General features: G+C 35.4%; 1 protein-coding gene across 2 annotated transcripts in view; it reads left to right on the top strand.

Annotated features, from left to right (window-relative positions):
* Positions 1-1,181: 1,181 nt before the first annotated feature.
* ece2a (endothelin converting enzyme 2a) overlaps positions 1,182-25,422 on the top strand; it is a 72,270-nt gene continuing 48,029 nt past the window's right edge. Inside the window, exons 1-2 of one of the 2 annotated variants that reach the window (XM_051129521.1) lie at positions 1,182-1,239; positions 1,627-1,790. In XM_051129521.1, coding sequence (XP_050985478.1) covers positions 1,229-1,239; positions 1,627-1,790 — 175 coding nt within the window. In that variant the 5' untranslated portion in view covers positions 1,182-1,228. The other variant, XM_051129530.1, reaches the window with a different exon arrangement.

A 25,422-nucleotide genomic window follows, 5' to 3' on the forward strand; every position in this document is an offset into this window, starting at 1 on the left:
AAAAAGAAAAATGTTACTGTTTATGTTTGTTTTGTTTGACAGGGCAAGCTAGCATGCTACGCTAACGACAGTATAAACAGACAAAAACTAAATTTCTCTCAGTATGTGAAACTTCTTAAGGTTTAACTAAGAAACACAACATATCCCAACACTCACCGTGCAAAAAAGACGAATTTATTCCGAACAAATCCTAATCAGAAGAAGTAATCTGTAGAAAGCAAACTGGACTAACTGAACGGTTTGAGTCGCAGCTTTGAATTTCACACAGCGCGCCAAAGGAAGTACGCCATCACTCCGCCCACTCACAAAAGGCCACACCCAACTGATCAGTAGAGGGCGATTGAAACTTTTTAAAATAAAGTCATTTTAACGTAAAAAGAATGTAAGAGTGTTACATTAAAATTTATCAGATACGGGAATTTAGTCATTTTAACATAAAAATAATGTGAAAATGTTACATTAAAAAAAACTTAAAACTGTATCAGATACGGTAATGTAGTAAAAAGACGAAAAAAAGTACGAATTGCAATAGCGTTTACTGACACTTTAATTGAGACATAACATTAATTTATAGAAAAATTACTTTTCTATATGAAAAAGTACTGATATTCTCATTCTTCGCTCTATACCATCTCATATATTTTATTTTTGGACGGGTGTTGTGCAGACTAATATGCTTTTTAGTTCACAAAATAGCTTTGTTTAATGTATTAAGTGTCATTTTGTTAACCTAGTTGTTTTTGTTTTATTTTATTATTTTATTTAATTTAGTTGTTAATTTAATTGTTCAGTTACTTTATTTTAGTCGTGCACTGTCGTTTTAAAATGATTTTGGATAGTTGTATCAAAGTTTTGCCAAGCTTCTTGGGTTTTCATGAGTTTACAGGACCATCATCGTTAGTCAACATAACAATGGAAGAAAATTAAACTGTTACAAGCTGCGAATAGTGCAGATAAATTATTCAGTAAAGAAGGACGTGGCCAGGAAGCTTTAAAAGGCTCATAAATAGTCTTTATAGACAGGACACTAAATGACGCTGATGGTGCAAGTGATCATATTTACAACAATCGTATGACGAGAATTATACTAAATGCAATATTGTGATCATTAAAGTGTCTCCTTTTCCATAATTATTATATAAACTATGCAGTGTACGTCAGATTTATGCCAGTGCATTAAACTTTTATTTTGACATTCCAGCATTGAATTCCCACTCTTGGCGTCACGATGAGCACGAGGTCAGAAATGCATGAAAAAACACATGTGGGTTGTCTTGACAGACCCAGAATGCCGATAGATCTGTTTTAAAATACCCACTTGTAGTCTTTACTTAGTTGTTTTAGACGCACATGTTATAATTAACAGTAAAACTGATAAAGACATTGACTTGGTAAGAGCCTCGGGGTACTGATGTTTATTTCATAATTTACAATGTGACCTGGTCCAAAGCGTTTTTAACCAAATCAGCGTTACATGTAATCAGTCAACATTATGTAAAGCATTTACAGATCTGACCCAGACACAACTGGGCTTGTCTTGGTGTTATACAAACAATCACAACAACAGATGTTATGACAGCAATGCATGTTTTAATTATACGTATGACTTTCGTTTATATTTTATAGCAAGATGGAATATTTGCCGGACTCTAACGCCAGATATAAAGATGTGGACTACTGGAATGAACGGTACCGGACAGAGGAGAGCTTCGAGTGGTTCGGGGACTTTACTAAATTTGAACATCTGCTCAAACAGCACGTGGGAACGGAAGAAAACATACTGATGCTAGGTATGTAAGTCACTTACAATACAAAATGTGTTTTATAATTTGAAGGGTGCAATGTGAGTAATAGTACATTGTTGTGTTGTGTATATGGTCAGCTGGTGGCGCTATTGCATTATTTTTGCGAAATCTTGATCTGCCTTGAAGGTGTAGTAAACTCAAAATTCTTAAAATGTACATATACTCAGGCCATTCAAGTTGTAGATGAGTATTTTTCTTAATCTGAACATATTTGGACAAATTTAGCATTGCAACGAATAGCAGTGAATGGGTGCCGTCAGAAAAAGTTCAAACAGCTAATGTAAACAATACAGAAATCAATCCAAACAGCAGAAACAAATCCATTATTAAGGAATTTTAACTTTAAACCATCCATAATCACGCATCCTCCAGTGGAAAAAGTCCATCCCCTGTTGTCCTTTCACATCAATATCCACCAACATTTGTTTAGAACTGTTTCAGACTGTTTTCCCTTGCAAATTGTGAATGATCTGTGCATATTTCTCTCCTGATTCACAAAAATGACTTTTTTTACTGGAAAAGGCAATATTATGGCTAGAGGTGTTTTAGCTGAAGGCCACTTTTTTTTTAATTTTTAAAAAATGTTTTGATGGATTTGTTTCAAACAAACATGCAGATTTTCACCTCACAAGACATTGATTGATGGAATGGAGTTGTGCCATTTGCTTGTGGATTATTGAGGTGAGCATTTTGAACTCTCATTCTGACGGCACCCATTCACTGCAGAGTATTCATGTAATGCTAAATTTTCCAAATCTGCTCAGATGAAGAAACAAACTCATCCTGGGTTTAAAAAGTATTGATCAGACCATATTGGTTATGTGGGAAGTCCTTCCAGGATTTGAATGCATGATTATCCTTGATTTGCAACTGTTTAAAAGCACATAACTCAAGGTTTCTCCAGACGAACCTACAAAATAAGAAGAATGTTTTCTCATGGAGAAGCTCAGAAATGATCTCATATCATCTGGCTGGTCTAGACCAGTGGTCTCAAACTCAGTTCCAGGGGGGCCACAGCTCTGCACATTTTCGCTCCAACCCTAATCAAACACACCTGATCCAGCTATTCAAGGTCTCCAGGATTACTGGAAACTCCAAGCAGGTGTGAGTTGAAGCTGGTTGGAGCTAAACTCTGCAGAGCTGTGGCCCTCCAGGAATTGAGTTTGAGACCACTAGCCTAGACACTGGTTTCTTGGTGAATTTTCAACATCGGGTGGATAACGAATGATGTGAATTATTTGTGTGAAATTCTGCAGGGCTGTAACACAATTTTTATACTTACTGCAGCTGCAGTGTTACAGTCAGACTCGAGGTGGCAGTATTACAGCTTACTCACAGTAGGTATTATGTATTCAGCTGGTGCTGTATTGGTGATGTGTGGACCTCTGACATGCTCTCTGAGCTCTAGATCTGTTCTTCAATGCAATGACACGAGCTCCCGTCCCCCAGGGACTGGTTCAGCTATATCTCAATCCAATTACCAATCAAACAGTCACCATTCACACCCTTAAAGTGGCATAATAAAAGCGCATTGGTTTAGGGTCTAGTGTGGGTCAGTGTTGAGCTTTATTTCATGCAGCTTTGGTCAATGAAGTGTGTTCCTAGCCTAGTGTTTAAAGACAAGTGAATAACCTTCAAAATGTAGCGTGATTTGGTCTAATATGGGCAGATTTTGCAAAATACAGAACAACAGATTTTATTTCATCAGCTCAGTGAGGAAACACCCTTCTCTGTTTCTCTCTTTCGTCCTCTCTCTCTACACAGACACCCTTTCTGCACCCACATCATGTTTCCTCCGCAGTCCACCCTCACAAACACAACAGCTACGCTTTCTGTGACCTTTCTCAACCGGGGAACAGAGCGAGGAGTTCCAACACACACACCCTTCTCTCATGTGCTTCACTTGTGACCTCTGACACAAGTAATAATGTCTTTTCTTTATGTAATGCTCCAGTCATGATCCTTTTACAACTAAATTGCTACTGATTTGAATATTGCAGTCCTTTGTTCATTATATGTTTATTCTCAACTGAGCTCTTTGCTAAATTGCTGCAGAACTGTTATTTTACATGGGCTCTCTCTCCATCAAGTTTTTCTCGGTCTTCGTCTTTATTTTTCCATGCTCAAGGATACTGACACAACAACATAAGTGTCCTTCCTTACCCATAATTCAGTGGCTCAGGGCAGATTCCTGAACGGGCTGTTAAGGCTGAGTGTGTCTCAAGTTTCTGTGGTTGTGTAACGGTTTGTTGCACGAGGAGACGTGGAATCCCTGCAGTTAACGTTAGCAGATTCTGTCAATGAGAGAAGCAATTCAGATTCTGTCATGGCTTTGAAACATAGAATATGGACCATTTATGGAAACAAAGCTGCAAAACGGCTCTTTTGGAAAATGGTCATGGTTATGATGGCACAACTAGCACTACATTTGCATATCAATGTCTGTTCAGCAATTTGGCTCGCCCTGATGAACGATGTGTAAACTGTGCTGGTGCATGTGGAGGTTATTTGAGAATAACAGGTCATTTACAAATAGTTGTCTTAAAGGTATCGAAGCAAAAACTGTGGTTAGTGAGGGAGTGGAAATGGTCCTGAAAAAATAAATCATGGCTGTTTTTGGTGGAATAAACCTTAATTCATGGCTTGAATAAACTGTATGCAAAGATGTGTATGTTAAAATTATCATGAAATTCTGTTTGCCACCCAGTTTCTAGTTAAGTAAGGCGACATGCACTTCAGTTGAAAGGTCAGTAAGATTATTAAATGTTTTTAGAAAAATAATTTGTCTTATTAAAAAGTATGCATTAGTATGATCTAAAACAGTAATATTGTGAATATTTTATTGATGTGACAGTCATAGTGACAGTAGCCAATCACATTACTTTTCTGATGTTGCATGAACAGGATTGGTTAGTGTCTGTGCTAGGGTATTTGCATAAGGCGATCTGATTGGCGGACGCCTGCATTGGCACTTGAACAGTTGAAAACAACCGCCGCGAATTGGCCCTGAAAAACACATAACAGTCAACCCCTAGCTGATTTGATGTTCAAAAATGTTTTCCTATTATTATAAATGTTGAAAACAGTTGTGCTGCTTAATATTTCTGTGGAAACCGTCATGCATTCCTTATTATAGGAATTGGTGATCTATAGAAAATTCAAAAGAACAGCATTTATTTAAAAAGGAAATCTTTTGTAACATTATAAATGTGATAAACTAGAAAATAACGTATTAATTATTTAAAAAAAAAAAGTCTTACTGACCCCAGTTTTTTACATTAGTGAATTTGCAAGTAAAACAGGATGTGCAGTGTGAAAATTAAAGGCATATCAGAAAATAATAAAGTTTGTGAGACAAGTTTACCATATTTACCCATTCCTATAGCATGCAGAAAATAACTACTCATTCCATGGTTTAAAGAAAAACTAATAAATTCTGTTCGTTTGAACTTCCTATTCATCAAAGAAATCTGAAAAATTCTACTCCACTGTTTTCAACAACAACAACAATAATAATAATAATAATAATAATAATAATAATAATGTTTTTGAGCAGCAAAACAAATTATTAGAATGATTTTTGAAGGATCATGTAACTGGAGTAATGATGCTAAAAATTCAGCTTTGAAATCACAGGAATAAATTACATTTTAAAATATATTCAAATAGAAATCTATTTTAAATAGTAATTTCCAAATGTTACTTTTTTTGCTGTACTTTGGATCAAATGCAGATGCAGTCTTGGTGAGCAGAAGAGACTTCTTTGAAAAACATGGAAAATCATAATCTTAAAACCTTTTGACTGGTAGTGTACATCCCTGAAATGAACTTTAATCAGCCTCATGTTGTAAAACTATATGTGTTTTTAAATGCAGAACAGAAAATTAATATTTTTTTTGGCCTTTCCAATAAAAGTAAGTAGGGCAACACTGTTTCGGACAAAAACGTTTTTTTTTTGGTTTTTTTCAAAATATTATCTTTTGTCTTCCACAGTAAAGTCATGCATGTTTGGAATGACGTGACTGTGAGTGAATGATGACAGAATGTATTTTTGGAGGGTGTACTATCCCTTTAAAAACATTAGGCCATTAAAGTTAAAATAATTTTCTGTGGAACTTGACAGTATGCTGTTGATAAACACTGAGCATTTTCTATTACCATGTATGTAAGTGTCTGTATTTCTAGCATGTCCTCTCAAGTGTTTTTTTCCACTCAGTCAGTGGGCAAGCTCCCATTCATTAGAGTCGTTGCTGACAGAATGGAAAGAGCAAAGATAGAGGAGAGAGGCGAGAGTCATTGAAGTCATACCAGCATACCATCATCAGATTCCCCTCATTCACACTCTCTTGGTTGTTATTGGTTTCACTGCTGTACCCCACTGCAGTGAACAAGCTAACAAAGAAAGAGGGAAGCTTTCAGGCGTTCTTTGTTGTGCGTCAGAACAATCACATTTCATCTTCACTGAAGTCCTGAAGAGTTTGAGGCAATTGAGTTTTGAATGAACCGTCTTGAATAGAGAAATCATGAGTCACTATCGGTCAGATTGAGTGTGAGTCAGTGCTCGCTTCACACTGCGAGCGTCGTCTCTCGTTTTCTCTCGCTCTCGGGTATTCATTACCCCCCAGAGACGCGTAACACGTTCTGAACCCAGACTGCGCTTTGACGAGAGCAAGCTCTGTGGCTCAGATCTGCTGCAGCTGTGTTAAAGTGAATGAATGAATGAATCAGTGAAGGGATGAATGAAAGAACCCTACGAATGAATGAACGGTGGGGGAAGGGAAGGCTGCGGTGTTATGCGGTATCTCCTTGGCACCGCCCAGCCTGTTTTGTTCTTCCTTCCTCTCCCCCTGCCTTCTGATTGGCTGAGAGGAGTCAATGCTGCTGGAAGGTACTGCAGTCATGTGGGGGTTACCCCCCTCCCCCTCCCCATCACAACCACTGCAGTTTATGAATGAAAGTTGGAAAAATTGAATGAAGAATTGGGTTGCATGCGAGCGAGTTGTGTGTGCTCGCCCAGTGTTGTGCTCAAGTGGGAAAATTGGTCTTGTTTTGGTTATTTAATATATATTTTGGGTGCATACTATGTATGCATAAAAATGTAGTGTATTTCACTACATTTGTGTGTGTGGGTGGGTGATCTTGGAAAACAGTACTCTTTTGTTAGTTAAATGAGTGTGCTATTGTAATCTCCTGTAGAAAATATGTTTTTTTTTTGTGTTGGATCATGTTTTTTGGTTATTTGAACAGTTTAAGCATAATAATACTCTAGTAAAAAAGTAATATATTTAAAATACATTTGTGAGCCCATAACTCATAAGGGTCAGTTTTTTGAAACTGAGATTTATAAATCATCTGAAAGCTGAATAAATATGTTTTCCATTGATGTATATGATTTGTTAGTATAGGACAATATTTGATCAAGATAAAACTATTTGAATATCTGCAATCTGAGGGTGCAAAAAAATCAAAATATTGCGAAATTTGCCTTTAAAGTTGTCCAAATGAAGTTCTTAGCGATGCATATTACAAATAAAAAAATTTAGTTTTGATTATATTTATGGTAGAAAATCTTCATGGAACGTGATCTTAACTTAATATCCTAATGATTTTTGGCATAAAAGAAATATCTATAATTTTGACCCATACAGTGTTTTGCTGGCTATTACCACAAATGTACCCATGCTACTTAAGACTTTGTTTTTTTGGTTCAGGTCACATGTATTTCATACTAAGTATAGTTCAAATATCTTAACATATTTACTGACATATTGTGTGATATAAGAATTATAATTAAATGTTATTTGGAGTACTACCTGCACACAAAGTGCAGATTTCTTAATATTAAGCCTAAAATGTGTTTTAATGTCACTATTGATGAAGACTGTATGATTTCTGAATAATATGGATCTTTAAATGCAAAAGGTCCATTTTAAAACAATCAGATATACTGCAGCATATCTTTAGTTGCACTTCAGCACTACTTCCGCACAATTAAAGTGCATAAAGCACAAAATTAGTTGTTCCAATTTAGCATACTTTAAGTATGCCAGTTTAGTATAATAAAAGTCCAATCACATGGTATTTTTATGAAGTACATAAATATGTAAACCTATTCTAATATACTTAGTGTGAAATAAATGTATTTCAAATATATCTTAGTATATTTATTTTTCACTAGGGTGTAGTGATGCATGTTTTGTAAAAATTATACTTTTTTGCTAGTTAAATGAGTGTGCGTTTGTTTAGAAAATTTAGTTTTGTGTGAATATTGTTTTCATGGAGGTGATCTTGTAAAAACAAGCTTTTTGTGTAGTTACGTGATTGTGTGATCGTGATCGTGAACACATTCATCTGATTAAAAAAAATACAGTAAACATTTTTACAAATTAAATAAGCATTTTTTTATTTTAATATATTTTAAAATATAACTTGTTCTTGTGATGCCAATTTTTTTTGTTGTTGTTGCATTACTCCAGTCTTCAGTGTCACGTTGTCCTTTAAAAATCATTTTAATATGCTAATTTGCTGCTCAGAAAAAAATATATATATTATTAGCAATTTTGAAAACAGTTGTTCTGCTTACAAGTACAAGAAAAAAATATAGTGTATAGTTAATTTGACTATATTTCCAGGTTTGATTTTGTAAAAATATGCATTTTAGCTACCTGCGTATATATGTGCTGTATGTTTTTGTGGGTTGGACCCTGTTTTGTCTAGAATAGGTTATATTCATTTATATTGTATGTACACTGTATTATGCATACGTGTGACCATGTAGAATGCACATAAGCATTCTGTGACCTTGTAGACAATCTGGCTTTGTGTGTTGGACCTCTAACTGTTTTGCTTATTTGTTTGCAGATCAGGGAGAATTCCTCTCATTCTCTCTCGCTCTCTCTCTTTCTTTCTCTCTCTCTCTCTGACTCGTGTCTGGAATATTAACTGGGTTACCCGGGCAACGGGGCTCGGATGATAGATGGGGTCTCCTCCGATAAATGGGGCAGCGGATGCACATGAAAGAAAACTGTTTGTGTATGTGTGATTTATGAAAGGGTTCGAGTTAAACCCTGTACCTGATAACCACACACACTCACACACACAATTCCCACATGGATCTGATCTCCTCCACACGTATATATTTTCTCTCTTGGGTTAATTTGTATTAACTCGCACATACGCACTTTGTGCGTTGTTGATCTGCTGAAACCTTTAATTTGCCCAGCACATAATCACACGGCGCTCACCTCAACCTATGAGTCAGGCGTTAGTACTTCCCAGGCATCTCTGGATCTGTTTGCGGGTTGTCTTTGCTGGATTTTCATGAACTGTCTGCTCAGAGAAGTTATTTATTTATATTGGCTTCAGATGGGGGACTCTGATCTTGGGTCAGTTTTACTTCCACTTCATTGTATTAGAATGAGTGGTGCATTGTGAGCCGTAACTATCTCATCCTGGGATTCTGCAGAGAAGTTTCCCATCTCTGATATTCCTTTTCCATCATTCCAGAGCCCAGTCGGGACATTCCACATGTTTTCCACCATTTTGTGGAAAAATTGATTCTGTCTGCTGGTCTTAAACCAAGAACTAAACATCAGTGGTCAGAGGTCAGGATGTAGTTGTCAAAACAAGGTTTCAATACAATAGCATATTAGTCTGTCTAGACTGATGTGGTAAACCTAGATTGCTCCCAGTGTAATGAACAAAACTGCAAAGCTGCCTACACTAGATGTGCATGATCAGCACATCTTTATCACAATTCTGTTACATTGCACTAACTTTCCACTTTCCAGCCAGATTATTTGAACTATTAGTAACAAACTAACAAATTATTTTCTTACAATCTAAAATGAAACTAACTAAATCCTTAATATTAACATTAATAGTGTTAGTTTTAGCCGTGTCTTCACATAAAACGTTAAGGTGATGAAAGCATTTAAGCTGATTTATTATCAACTATAATTGTTTTTTAAATTTTGTTTTAATCTAACAATGTAAAAGTATTTACAGACATTTTTCTGTCAATTTAATACATATTTGATTAATTAAAACATTAGTGCTGTCAATTGATTAAAAAAAATTAACTAATTAATCACACTTTTTTTTCTGAAATTAATCAGAAAAATTAATCCCACCTAATTAAGGTTTTTAAATATACTTTTATGTTGCAATAATTTCAGTTAATTTAACTTAAAATCTTCAAATTATTGTAGAAACAACATAAAGCCAATATATTTTTAATATTTGTTAAATATTTTATGACTGAGGGTGATACCAATATTACTGATGTCTATCTTTTTCCTAATATTTAACCACTGACTATAGCCATTCAACTTTACAGTATAATTGAGAGCTATCAATTTTAACATTTATTAGACTGAAAAAAAACAACAACAGTTCTTAAATTAAGTGAATTTAAAACAATCTTCAGATTCCCATTATTTACCTGTGCCCTTCAGCAAATAGGAAGTATATAGAAATTGAAGAAAGTTATCAAACACTAAACAATAAATACTAAATTAAAAATGGATCAATTGTTATTTTTTTTCCCTTTTTTCTTTCTCTTTGATTAACGGATATCACAACTCCTGGGTTGTGAGGTTATTTGGCTGCTATTACTTTAAGAGCTTCCGCTGCTGAACGTGATGCAGATCTGACACACATGCTTATAGTTTAATTCGCATTTTAATATGAAATGATACAGGCTACAGGGCACGCCGCCACATGACTTGATTCCAGAACAAAAGCATTTCAACTAAAAAAACCTTAAAACCTAAAACTTCAGGCATTTAAAACCACTTCAAATTTAAAACCTTTCAGTTTCAAGCTTTATAAACTACTTCAGTCTTTCTGGCTAAGTTTTTGCATGCCAGCATAAAGTTGGTCTTGACAAACATTTTTGTCTTGATTTATTATCCATTTTTCCCTTAAGAGTGGACGTGTCCATTTGTACATTTTATGGCTCTGGCTTGGTTTTTAGCTGTACAAAACAGGTCATTTTGATGCTTGATATTGCAAATTGGTGTGTCATACCATATTATTGTAATGTATTATCTTAACAATGAGCACACTGGTTTGTAGTGCAAACAATTTCAACATTTTTGCATGTTGTTATTCTTCTTGTTATTGACCTATGGTGGGGTCATGGGCTTATTTCTGCATTGGAAAATAACATGGATATGTTTTAATGATATTAAAAAAATATTATAGAGTTACGTTTTCACACTAAGCCGGTAATGATATGAAGATACTAAATTATATTGAGATTAAAATTTATTTGGATGCTAAAATATGTTCTCAAAACATATTAATAATCCTTTTTCGTTGTGCGCATATAGTCATTTATATTGTTGTTCGTTAGACAGGAAGCATTACACAATATTCATTCACTGAAGTGTGTGTGTGTGTGTGTGTGTGTGTGTGTGTGTGTGTGTGTGTGAAGGACTGTAAGTTCTCTGGAGGTGTGTTTGAGGGCCAGATGGAGTTCGTCCACAGGAAGTAGGCTGTGTCTATCAGCTCCGTCATCTTCTGTCCTCCTGACAGCTCTCGCCTCTGATGAACAGACGAGACAATCTCTCGACAGCAGCAGTACTGGTGTGTGTGGGAATTAGTGTTATGTGTCCCACACTTCGCTGTGTGTTAATCTAGATGTGAAAGGGTGTGTGAAACCTCAAGTGTTTCTGTCACGACTGACTCTTGTGCCTGTTTAGCGTATTAGCAGAGTGTCATTTTGAGACGAAAATCCCTCCTGTGCCATTTGCGATGCTGGATCACTAGATTTTTAATAGAAGTCTATAACAACAACTCTAGTACAAAGGCTTTGTTTATGCTCATAAATGGATATTTTTTTTTATTAAGTAGCCTTTAATTGTTTATTCTTTAATAAGGATTATTGTTGATTATCGTTGCTGTTATATTAAAAAAAAAATTCCGGCACTCAATGGCCCTGTCTTCCTTGTAGGCTACTCACCTTTATGAGGGTGTTACACATCATATCAGCTTGTGTTTACTTGTGTTTGAAAACATAGAAACAGTTTGTTCTTTTCATGGTCTGTAACTGGAAGACCCTGAATGTCGTGTTGTACGTGAGATGTGTACGTGAGAGTCTACATGCTCATTATGATGTGCTGGCTTAGAGGTAATATGTTGTTCTATCAGTCTGTCTAATGTTCTATCTATATCTGTCTGTCTATCTAATTATCCATCCATCCATCCATCCATCCATCCATAGATAGATCATGTTATCTTTCTGTCATTCTATGTATCTATCGTTATGTCTATTGTTCTATCATTCTATCTATCATATCACTCTGTTGTTCTATCGTACTACCTATCATTCTATCATTCCATCTATCATTCCGTCTATCTGTCTATAGATAGATCATTATATCGTTCTATGTATCTATTGTTCTATCTGTTGTTCTATCTGTCATTCTGTCGTTCTATCTATCGTTCTATCTGTTGTTCTGTCTGTCTGTCTAATTATCCATCCATCTATCCATCATTCATCGTTCTGTCTATCTATCTATCTATCTATCTATCTATCTATCTATCTATCAGTCTGTCTATCTGTCAGTCTATCTATCTATCGTTCTGTCTATCAGTCTATTGTTCTATCTATAGATAGATCATTCTATCTTTCTATCATTCTATGTATCTATTGTTCTGTCTATCTATCTATAGATACATCATTCTATCGTTCTATGTATCTATCGTTCTATCTGTCATTTTATTGATCTGTCGTTCTATCTGTTGTTCTATTGTTTTGTCTGTCTGTCTGTCTGTCTGTCTATCTATTTATCGCTCTATCATCTATCTGTCGTTCTATCTATAGATAGGTAATTCTATCGTCCTGTCATTCTATGCATCTATCTATCATTCTATCTATTGTTCTGTGTATCGTTCTATATATCATTCTGTCTATCGTTCTGTCATTCTGTGTATCTGTCGTTCTATCTATCGGTCTATCATTCTATCTGTTGTTCTATGTATCGTTCTGTCTATCATTCTATCTGTCTTTCTATTATTCTATATATCATTATATCGCTCCGATCTATCTATCTAACTATCTATCTATCTATCTATCTATCTATCTATCTATCTATCTATCTATCTATCATCTGTCTGTCTGTCTGTCTGTCTGTCTGTCTATCTATCTATCGTTGACTCGTTCAAACTATCTATCATGTGAAGTAACTTGTTCTATCTACTGTTCTGTTGTTTCTTATATCTATCAGTTTGTCTGTCTGTGATCTTTTTCTGTAGTTCATTTTATCTATCTGTCATTCTATCTTTCCATATATAAACCTTTTTATCACACAGGAAAGACTTTTTATCATTTTATAATATTTAAACAAGGTTAATCAATCTGTCTGTCTTTCTGATTCCCAATTTATCATCTGGTTGACATGTCTACATGTCTGTCTATTCACCTATTAATCTATCTTTTCATTTATCAGTCCATCGATCTGTATCTCTTTTCCTGTCTGTTTATCTTACCGTTTACTGATCCATCTATCTATCTATCTATCTATCTATCTATCTATCTATCTATCTATCTGTCTGTCTTCTCCTCTCTCCTCGATCCGTTGCAGTGGTCTTAAAGCGTTTGTTCTCTGCACATGTAATCCGATTTTAATGACAATGAGAGAGAGGAGGAGGACCCCTGCTGCTGTTATGTAATCCTGTTCAGCATGCACCTCTGTCCGCCAGCAACTTTACTGTCACCACCTAATGCATCCATAAGTCTTTCTGTCACTCTCGCTTTCTTTATTTCACCCCTTTTTGTTTGTTTTTCTTTTATTATGGCTGTATGTGATAGCCCTTCTATTCTTTAACAATAGAGGTAATTAGCAAAGCAGCAGCTGCCTTGCCTAATAAAGCACACTTTACATATACAAACACACACACGTGTGTAGGGGGCCAATATGTGGGCATGGCATGCTTTCATCTGCATGTGAATGTGTCTGTGTGCTCATAGCTGAGCTTTGTCTGTCGTGAGTGGATCAGGCATGAAATGATCTGTTCCTAAGCAACAGTCGCATCTGTAGAGTTTTGGTTCTTCTGCCTCACTTTGTAACACTGCAACCTCTCCAGCAGATTCATGCTGTTGCCAGATCTCTCTGCACTTAAAAACATTATTAGATTTTAATGAAGTCTAAAACAGTGGTCGTTACTTCATTAGCAGAGTTCGGAATCAAATGCTTTTCTTACTCGACAGATGGCTGATTTTAAAGGTTTTACAGTAGACTTGAGCTGAAGTTAGTCAGTGCTAGCTTTAGATTTAGCTCAAGTGACACATCACAGCTGCAAAAAGATTTAGGCTTCATCTTGAAGCAGATGTCATGCAGAAATGTGTCAGTACAAATGGTGCGTTCAAGTCAAGTTGGAAAGATTGCATTTATGAGTTTAATGCATATGAATGCTGATACAATATCATAATTACAAATGGGAAACTTTCAATTTTCTTTGAGCGCCTTTGTCTAAATTATTGTAGTCCAGAACAGTATTGTCAATGAAGATAATACATTTATTATGTACAAGTTCGAACCAAGTTTTAAGTATAGTTTTTAACTGTAACTTTTTAAAGCACTGTCTGCTTCATTGATGTCTCTTTGACCTCCCTCAGGTAATGGATCCATCATGCTGTGTGAAACGTGTTTACCGTTTGTGGTTGAATTAAAATGCTGGATATTCATGACGGTCAGCTCAAATAGATGCTGCTGACTCAGTAAGTCATTCTGCTGAGATATCAGGTGCAGAAGAGGTCATTGACTTTGACCTTAGTCTAGTTTTCAGTCCTGAAAGAAAGATCTGGATTTGAATGGAACCAGAGAGGAATCTGAAAAATCTCAGACAGCAGGAAAAACTCCCAGCCACTGTGTGACTCATACAGGCTGCTGGTGTCAAATCCAAATACCATTTAAAATCTGAACCCTCCTGTACCCCTAAACAACAGAGACTGTGTGAATATATTGTGATTAATTTTTGAATTTTTGAATTAATTTAATCACCCCCATGTCATCCAAGATGTTAATATCTGTCTGTCTTCAGACACAAAGAAATGAAGGTTCTGAGGAAAACATTCCAGGATTTTTCTCCAAATGTGACTATGGACCACAAACCCAGTCATAAGGGTATTTTTTTTTATTTTAAATCATCTGAAAGCTAAATAATTAAGCTTTCCATTGATGTATGGTTGTTAGGATATGACAGTATTTTTTGAAAATCTGATTTAACCAAAATTACTTTTTTTGTACACTTTTGAACAGGACAGTGATGTATACATTTTTTTTTATTTTGTTTAAAAGATTCTATTTTTTCTATTCAGTACTGCCCTAAAAGGACAAGTCCACTTCCAAAACAAAGATTCACATTTAATGTACTCACCCCCTTGTCATCCAAGATGTTCATGTCTTTCTTTCTTCAGTCATAAAGAAATTGTTTTTTGAGGAAAACATTTCTGCATTTTTCTCCAAATAATGGACTGGTATGGTGCCCCGATTTTGAACTTCCAAAATGCAGTTTAAATGCGGCTTCAAACGATCCCAAATGTGGTTGTAAACAATCCCAACCGAGGAAGAAGGGACTGATCTAGCGAATCAATCTGTTATTTTCATTTAAAAAAAAAACAAAACAGTTTAAATACTTATTAATCTCAAACGCTCGTCTTGCCTTTCTCTCCCTGAACTCTTGTGTATTCTGACTCAAGACAGTTAGGGTATGTCGAAAGTTTTCTCCTTCAACTTCAAAAATCATTTCAGAATCATTTTAGAAGTACTGACCCAGTCTTTGCAATGTAAACATGCAAGGAAGTTCAAACACCCTTAACAAAAAAGGTAAAACAGTGATATAGGATGATTTCAAAGTTGAGGGAGAACATGAGATGGGATTTTTTTCGACATACCCTCAAAGAAATGAATGTTTTTGAGGAAACAATTTCAAACATTTCCTACCAAAGAACTAACTAAAGTTAACGTGTGACCTTTCCAACGTGATTAATATGTGAAAACTCGCATGCGCATCGCAGAGCTAGTGCAAGAGGAGCATTTGTGGTTAAAAAAGTACATACATTTAACATTTTTTAGGAGATGACCAGTCATTTTGCTGGCTAAGACCCTTATTCCTCAAATGGGATCATGTAGAGGCCTTTGAAGCTGCACTGAAACTACAATTTGGACTTTCAAACCATCAACCACTATAGAAGTCCACTATATGAAGAAAAATCCTGGAATGTTTTCCTCAAAAAATGTAATTTCTTTGTGACGGAAAAAAGAAAGACATGAACATCTTGGATGACATGGGAGTAATTTTTATTAGGGTGTTTGATTCTGCAAGATAAATGAATGAAAGGTCAAAACATATTCTAATAAAGTGTTGGAGTGAAACTTTATAGAGTTTGGGTTTTATCTCTTGTGGGTGTACAGTGTTGAAGTGTGTGGGGTGTTAGACAGCGGAGTGTTCTTGTGCTAGATTTGATGTCTGATGAGTTCAGAATAAAAGTAGCTCAGTAGAGTTGCTTTCCTGTGGGAGTTCAGAGGCTGCCAGAGTCCTCTGCCCTTTTCAAAAAGACAAGCAGAGGCAGAGAAAAAAAACACCCTCCTTCCCCCTCTCACCCACATGCAGGTATCTTGTCTCCTTTGACATTGTATGTTTTGAAATCCAACAGATGGACAGAGATGCGCTTTTCATTTCCAAATCCTCCACAATTCTTTTGCATACAACAGGATAATCAAATCTAGGTTCTCTCGCTCTCAGAGTAAGTTTGAGCGGTCTGTTGCTCTATCACGTCGTCCTCTGCTCACCTTTAGCTCAGCTTTGTTTTGTTCTTCGAATGTTTGCAGAGCAGGAAAGTGTTTGGCAGCTCTGACCGCACACGGGCTCTATGTAGGTTAGAGACACACCCACTAATTAGGAAATTACCAGAGGAATCACTTTTACTAATGAATACAAATGAAAAGCGATTGGTACTGCTGTAATCTGTGTCCATTGACTGTTCTCTCTTTCTATTTCAGTTTAGTGGGATTTATTGGCATAACAGTAACTGAACATGTGTGTTGCCAAAATGATGTCGAATAGCAATAGGAGTAAATGAGTAATATTGAAAAATCAAATGAACTCTCGATTTCTCACGCACTCACACGGACCCATCCACAGAGATAACTTAATAAAAGATTATTAAATCAAATCCTTTTGCATGGGCCTATGCCAGAGACTGACTTAAGATCAAGATTAAACATATCAAGGAAAATTTTGTCCTGTCCATCCGTCTGTAGCCCCTCAGTCCCAGCTAAAATGTTTGAGACTTGAGACTTAAATTGGTAGAAAGGACACTAAAACTGTAAAGATAACCAGGAAAATGTTTATGTATTTGAACATTAATGTTTAAATTTGACAAGTAGTAAAAATGTTTAAATCAGAAACATTAAAATTTACAATCGACTACTGAAGAAGTCAGGTTTTTTAACAGTAAATTTGCATCAAAGGGCACTACAACAGTAAACAAGCCAAAAGAGTTGAGGTTTTTGCACCAAAATTGTACCAAAAACTAGTGTGTTGTCTTCTTAAAATGTGATTTTGTACTTTAAACAAGCGTAGATGTCGGTTTTAAAACTGAAATTTTACTGGATGCTTGTGACAGAGCACTAAAACTTTAGACAAGCAAAAAGAGGTTTTTGCACTAAAATTGTAAATGTACTAAAAACTAGCGTATAAGCATCTTAAAATGTGATTTTATACTGTAAACAAGCATAGATGTCTGTTTTGAAACTGAAATATGACATTTTACTAAAACAGTAAACAAACCAATAGAGTTGATGTTTTTGCACTAAAATTGTAAAGTTATTGAAAGCTAGAGTATAAGCTTCTTAAAATTTAATTTTGTACTGTAAACAAACAGATGTCTGTTTTGAAACTGTCACAAGCGTACTATAAAATTTCATATTTCAAAGGACGATAAAACTGTAAGCAAGTCAGTGGAGTTGAGGTTTTAGCACTAAAATAAGCAAAAGAGTAAATGTTTAAATATTAAACCTGGAAATGTTATTGACAACAAGGAAAAAAAAAACAAAGAAACATGAGGCTGTAATATTTTAAACTAAAATTTACTGTGGAAAAAAATTTATTGTGGAAAAGTTAGATTTTTAAAACCCAAAACAATAAATGTGTATCTTCCCTTAAAAAGAAATCTTTAGGATGAACTTAATTTGCTCAGCATGAATCTAGTCTAATAACTTGTTGACTGTGTTGTTTGGAGAGGTCGCTTACTTGCTTGTTTCCTCTGTTATTAGTAATAACTTCTGTTATAGGGTTACAGGGTCAATGGAGAATCATGAACCCATGTGTACTGAATGTTAGGGTTAGCGGTATTGCTCCAGTGTATGCACTAGCTTCATATCTGGATTTTTTTTAATCAAAACTCTTTTCAAGGACTGGAACTGCAGAAATAGCCCTTGGTATCTCAATGTTTTTTATGTTGTTATTTTGTTATTTGATGTTTTCTCTTATTATTTCTCTATCTTCAGCTGTCTTATTGCTTGTGTCAGACTCACTAAAAGAAAGCACAAGAAAGGGCTTTGTGTGTGGTTTATGAAATCCGAGCCAGGAGAAGGCATTAAGGATGAGATTAAGTTGTTCGTTAGGGGCCGTGTGTGTGTGTGTGAGAGAGAGAGAGAGAGAGAGACAGAGAAAGAGAGAGAGATAGTGAGAAGCATTACATCATATAAGGTCAAGAGAGATTCTGATACAGATGCTGAGTGACACACAGACCACCTTCTCTCTCTCTCTCTCTCTCTCTCTCTCTCTCTCTCTCTCTCTCTCTCTCACTGACTACAAAAAGAATCAGTTATGTTCAGATATTCATGCAAATCTTTCTGTCTGTATTTGAAATGGTATTTGTCTGTTGACGTCATCACAGAAAATGTGTCCTCTTACAGTTTTGGTAGTTGACATGACGTGTCATTTTCAAAACTTTGAAATTAGTCCCATACCGTAAAAAAAGAAATGTGTAGCTTTTGTAAACAATCAGACTTAAAAGTTTTGCATCACTTTAAAAAATATGTAATTAGTAATGCGTTTTGTGCTTGATGTATAATTATAATTCAAGTTTAGTTAACTGTAGTTTAGTAGGATATTTAAGTTACCTCAACAAATTTTAAGTTGATATAACTAATTGTACACTCTTGCTGGTTAAATACAACCCAGCATTGGGTGAAATATGGGTTGTTTTGACCCAGCGGTCGGGTAAAATGTTTAACCCAACCATATGGGTAGTTTTATTTAACTCGACTATTGTTTAAAAATGACTATATGGCTGTCTTAAAATGAACCCAAATTAGGTTGTAAATTAAAAATCAAACACAATTACTAGAGGCATCAGCAATAATCAAAAGGTGAATGTTTATTAATAAGTAATTTAAAAATATATATTATTTAATTATTATTTATTCAACTTAGTAATAAATGTTCATTTATTGAATATATTAATAAATGTTAATTTCCAACATGTTTTAGGTTCATTCTGAGCAAGAAATAGTCATTAAACATTTAACCAACCCGCTGGGTCAAAACAACCCAATCACTGGGTTTCACCCAACATTTTTTTAGAGTGTAGCACCATTTTTTCAGTGTTCGTTTATTATTAATAATTAATTAATTATGTCTATATATGTATGTATATGTATATTTTTCATTGTTGTAATTTATCTAAATCATAATGTTGAAGAAAAAAATATTGTTATTTGTCCTCTACCTCTGAGCTCTTCAGATAAAATAAAATAAGTGAAATAAGTAAAACCTCTCGGCCCAAGTCTTTGAGCAGCACTCTGACCAATCTGACTCAGCCAATCAACTGGAATAGTAGTTTGGCCACCAAAGAGCGCCCGTTCAGTTACATAAGCAGCATTGTAGCCGTTGTCAGAGCAGAGAGGATTCTGGGAGAGCCCCTCCGGCAGGACACAGTCTCTCACTGACAACAAAGCACTTACTGTGAGCAGGGGCTTATGGGAAATACAGACATATCAACTTAAGTAGAGATGAAAACGTAACTTTATCATCACATATTTGTGAAATGACAAAGATGGCATAAATATTCACGCAGACTTCCTCACACTAAGGTCGCAATGAAGTTAAAGAGGTCTGAAGTGTCCTCCACACCTCCTTTTCATCCTTCCATCCCTCTTTCATTCTCTCTCTGTGTACAGATTGTGGTGAGTAAGCTCTTTAATCTCTCCGTCCTGCTCTCATTCTCTCCTGCCGTGAGTCGACTGCTAACATCCCCTCTGGCTAAACCGTGTGTGTGTGTGTGTGTGTGTGTGTGTGTGTGTTCGGAAAAGCTCCTTGAGTCTCATCAGGAATTCACCTAGAGTTATCGCTGCACCAAACACGCACACTTTCTCTCAACACTCACAAAAATGATTCATATCACTTTACACAACAGGGGACATCCTCTCTCTTACACACACTCACTCACACACACATAATGTGCGGCGATTCCCACACAAGTGAAAGCGATATTAACACGCTCTTGAGAATACACGTAAAGGCTCCCTTGTGTTCTTGTGAAAACTAGTATGTGAGAAGTTGTGATGAGTGTGTATGTGTGTGTGTGAGCACAGACTGCAGCCTGGCAGGAGGGTGATTGGAAATGTCGCCATGGCTGCTACACCTCTTTGTTCCCTTTTTCTTTAAGCATCGCTATGCTTACTCACTTAATTTTGGGTCATTTTTGCGCTACCTTGATAACATGTTATTAAGGTTATTTTAGTTATTAAAGGATTAGTTCACTTCCAGAATAAACATTTTCTGATAATTTTTTCACCCTCATGTCATCCAAGATGTTCATGTCTTTCTTTCTTTAGTCAAAAAGAAGTTTGTTTTTTGAGGAAAACATTCCAGGATTTTTCTTCATATAGTGGACATTGGATCAACGGGTTGAAGGTCCAAACTGAAGTTTCAGTGCAGCTTCAAAGTGCTCCAAACGATCCCGGCCTAGGAATAACAGACTTATCTAGTGAAGCGATTGGTCATTTTCTTAAAAAGTATCATTTTTAACCACAAATGCTCATCTTGCACTAGCTCGGCTTCACGCATTACGTCATCACATTGGAAAGGTCACAAGCGGGTAGTTATTCACCTGAATATTCTGTTCAAAAAGGTAGGGTAGGGCAAAAAACTCCATCTCATGTTGTCCTCCAACTTTCAGAATTGCCTGACATCATTTTACCTTTTTTGTAAAGGACGTTTGACTTTCTTTGCATGTTCACATTGTAAACACTGGGTCGGTACTTCCGCCTACGTCACGTGTTACCTTTTCAACGTGACTATGTAATGGAGTCAAGCTAGTGCAAGACAAGCATTTGTGGTTTAAAAAGTATATTAATTTTTTAGAAAATGGCAGATTGTTTCACTAGTTAAGACTCTTATTCCTCGGCTGGGATCGTGTAGAGCCAGTGTTGCCAAGTCTGTGGGGAATTGGGCTATTTTAACACTGTTGCCACTGTTTGTTTTTCAAGTCTGCGGGTTGAAGCAACCCCAATAATGTTATATTTAGCCCCTGGAATGGGAACTGTACCGAGGGAACCCCGCGAAAAAACGTGTATTTTACCCCATGGGATGCGATTTTTACTGGGGACCCCCTCAAAATGTGATTTGGCGAGTTTTTGGCTAGTTTTGAGTAGCAGTTGGGTGGGATTTGTTGTGAAAACCTGGCAGCACTGTGTGACCTTCAACTCATTGAAGTCCACTATATGGAGGAAAATCTTGGAATGTTTTCCTAAAAAAAAAAAAACTTCATTTCTTTTCGACTGAAGAAAGAAAAACATGAACATCTTGGATGTAAATTATCAGGATTTTTTTTTTTTTAAATTTACGATAGGAAATTTACAAAATATCTATGGAACATAATCTTCACTTAATATCCTAATGATTTTTGGCATAAAACAAAAATCGATCATTTTGACCCAAACAGTGTATTTTTGGATGTTGCTACAAATACACATACTTATGACTGGTTTTGTGGTCCAGGGTCACATATCTTTTATTAATACCTTTACTGTAACTTTGGATACATTTAATGCATTCTTTTTACTAACTAGTTTTACTAGTTTCCTTTTACTAACTGACCCCTGCATTTTTATGTGGACCAAAAGTGGAAGTGTTTTTATATAGTGTTTTTATATAAATGCAGAGACACATGAGTTTGTATTAAATCTGCGAAGAGTGACTTTGACCTCTGACCTCTGTCTCAGCGATTTGAAACATTTCACACTGAGCGCAAGATCCTGCCAGACAATTTCACACTAACAGTTCCGTCAATTATATCTTGTTGTTGAAAAATATCAGTCATGCATTGGTGTCCGTGTTACAGTAAAAGTTACACCCGAGTTCATTAGCGAAGAGTTTACTTTGGTTGAATGGTTCACTGGAGGATATTTCAGATGACGAGCATGGTGTCTCTGTGTGACAGATATAAACACACTCATCATGCTCATAGTGGAAAGAATACGTTTAGAGACGTACGCACATGTGCTTGCCGCTTCTCATCCTACATGTTTGCACTCTCGTGACCTAATTACGGCACTGCTGATGATGGATATTTTTTTTCCTCTCTCTCTCAGTTCTTGTGTGTTCATGTGTTCTTGTGTATCTGCTATTCCCAGCATGCTTTGGGAGGCTGGTAAACAAAGCCCTGTGGGAGTCGGTCTTCTGCGCTCTATCTTGCATCACCAAGGCAACAGAGCCGCTCCCTCCATGAAGCTGACATTTCCGGGAACTATACTAGAGTGTGTGTGTGTGTGAGTGTCTTTGTCGATTTAACATCAAGGTGAATGTTAATACTATAGAGTGAATAATGTGTGGAGGTTTTCCAAGAAAAAACATGCATGTTTAGAACACAAACTATCAGAAGCAATCACAAATTCAGAGGAAAGTGATCATTTCTGGTACACAATGTTTTTCCTCTCGTTTACATGCTAATTTGTATCACTTCTACTTTTGATACAGACCTGCAGAGGAACTGCTTTGTTGTGTCTGTTGAACAATTGCTAAATGTTTTTCAAGGGCCAATGATGGCATTTGTATTTGTGGTTCTCAGGTGGTTTTGCGTCATGATCCACATTTTACAATGGTACTGTTACTGTTTATCATACAAAAGAAAACGCAAGTCTCTTTCTGAGCTTTTTATAGCTTTTTATTGAACTCTAAGTTTTTTTTTAAGTTTTTTTTGAAGAAGTCTCTTCTGCTCAGCAAGCCTGCATTTTTTTTTATTGAAAGTACAGCAAAAAGAGTAAAATTTTGAATTATTTTTACTATTTAAATAATGTAAATATTTAAAATATATTTTAATATATTTTAAAATGTAATTTATTCCTGTGATTTCAAAGCTGAATTTTTAGCATCATTACTCCAGTCACATGATCCTTCAGAAATCATTCTAATATTCTGATTTGCTGCTCAAAAACATTTTCTATTATTATTATGTTTCTATTATTATTATTATTATTTATTATGAGTAGAATTTCTTCAGTTTTGATGAATAGAAAGTTCAAAAGAACAGTATTTATCTGAAATAGAAGTCTTTTGTAAAATTATAAGTAATATCATCACTTTTGATCAATTTAAAGCATCCTTGCTAAATAAAAGTATTAATTTCAATAATTTCTTTTGCGCTAAAAAAAAAATTCACTCCAAACTTTTGAATGGTATAGTCTCCAATGTTACAAAAGCTTTTTATTTCAGATAAATGCTGATTTTTGGATCTTTCTATTGAAAAAAATGTACTCAACTGTTTTAAATATTAATGACAAAATTTTTTTTTTTTTTTTTAAACAAATGTTTCTTGGAAAGCAAATCAGCATATTAGAGTGATTTCTGAAGGATCTTGATAATGAATGATGATGAAAATTCAGCTTTGATCATAGGAATAAATTGCATTTTAAAATATATGCAAATAGAAAAACATTATTTTAAATAGTAAAAATATTTCAAAACCTTATTGTTTTTGCTGTACTTTTGATCAAATAAAGGCTTGGTGAGCAAAAGAGACTTCTTTAAAAAACATTAAAAAGCTTACTGACTGGTACTGTAAGTATCATAAAGGTTTTTTTTTTTTTTTTTTTGTGGAGCAAAGACCAATAATTTAAATGAATTCTACACACTTAAAAAATGGTCACGTTGCATATCGCATTAGGTTATATTGCATTTTTATTCAATATTGTGCAGCCCTAGCAAATATCTGTTTTATTTTTAATGTTATTTAAAATGTTTTAACATTTAATGTTTGTTTATTTTATTGATTTATTTTATTGTCAAAGGTCTGTTCACTCTAGGAACCAATTTTGACTCAATAGGCCTTAACTATCCATTGATAAGACTGCAAATAAATTCCACTTTGAAAACCAGCCAATCAGGCGCTGTTATTGTCAAGTGATCTCAAAATAATGGCTAAAAAAAATCGTCTAGCCAACATGTCTTTGTGTCTCTAGTTTATTTTGAGCGGCTTGTAGTCATGTCTTAATTCTGCTGGTGTTGTGTAATACTTTGAAGTTTCATGCTCCACTTGGTATGACATCATGGCGCTAAATCATTTACACTACCGCTGCATCACTGAGGCATAATGGGAAAACATAGATGAGCCACATTCATCTCCTCAAGGATAAAAACTTCCACTGATCCTCACCGTACATGTGAGACTGTTCAGTTGCCTGAGATATGCACCATGTTCCAATTTTAAACACTTACTTACAAAACATGAAAAGGATGGTTTTGTGAAATTGGACCCTGGTCCTTCATAGAGTGAATCCTAGAGATTGCTTTCTGTTCCAGACATATTACCTAGAGATCTGTGTATGGCACGTTCTGCTCTAGTCTTCGGGTCTTGTGATGTTTGTCCGACATGTCTCGTGACTGTCTGAGACGTTGGAATGATTTTTTCCGTCTCCCTGTGTGGAGAAGGAGAGAGTGAGAGAGCAGGGAATGAAGGAATGCTATGTGTGATATGCTGGACTAACTTTAGCATTCTGTCTGGATAGTTGGTGTCTCCGCTCTGGAAATTCCCAGGTCCTCACTGCCACAACGAAAGCTCTGAAGAGGGGGATCCAGGCCAAAGTAACGATAGTAAAGGTCAGAGGCCAGGTGTAACTGGTGATGTCATGGAGAGAGTGGAAACATTGAGTGTTTATGGGTGGAGATTGGGCAGCAGTGGACAGATAAGAAACTGTCTCTTGATTCTGTCCTTTCACTTTTCTTTGCAATGACCTTTGACCTTATAAACCATTAACACCCATAAGGCAGTGTATAAACTGTATTACTAAACAGCATAAAAACATCTGTCTCAAATTCAAACTTTATGCACAAAAATGAAAAAGATTACCAGTCAATAGTTTTTGAAATTATAGAAATTAATACTTTTATTTAGCAAGAATGCTTTTAATTGATCAAAAGTGCTGATAAAGACATTTATAATGTTAGAAAAGTTTTGTATTTCAGATAAATGCTGTTCTTCTGAACTTTCTATTCATTAATAATAATATTAAACATTTTTTGGGCAGCAAATCAGAATATTAGAATGATTTCTGAAAGATCATGTGGTTGGTTTAACGATGCTAAAAATTCAGGTTTGAAA

The sequence above is a fragment of the Labeo rohita genome, chromosome 2, assembly GCF_022985175.1.
Source record: "Labeo rohita strain BAU-BD-2019 chromosome 2, IGBB_LRoh.1.0, whole genome shotgun sequence".
Taxonomy (NCBI): domain Eukaryota; kingdom Metazoa; phylum Chordata; class Actinopteri; order Cypriniformes; family Cyprinidae; genus Labeo; species Labeo rohita.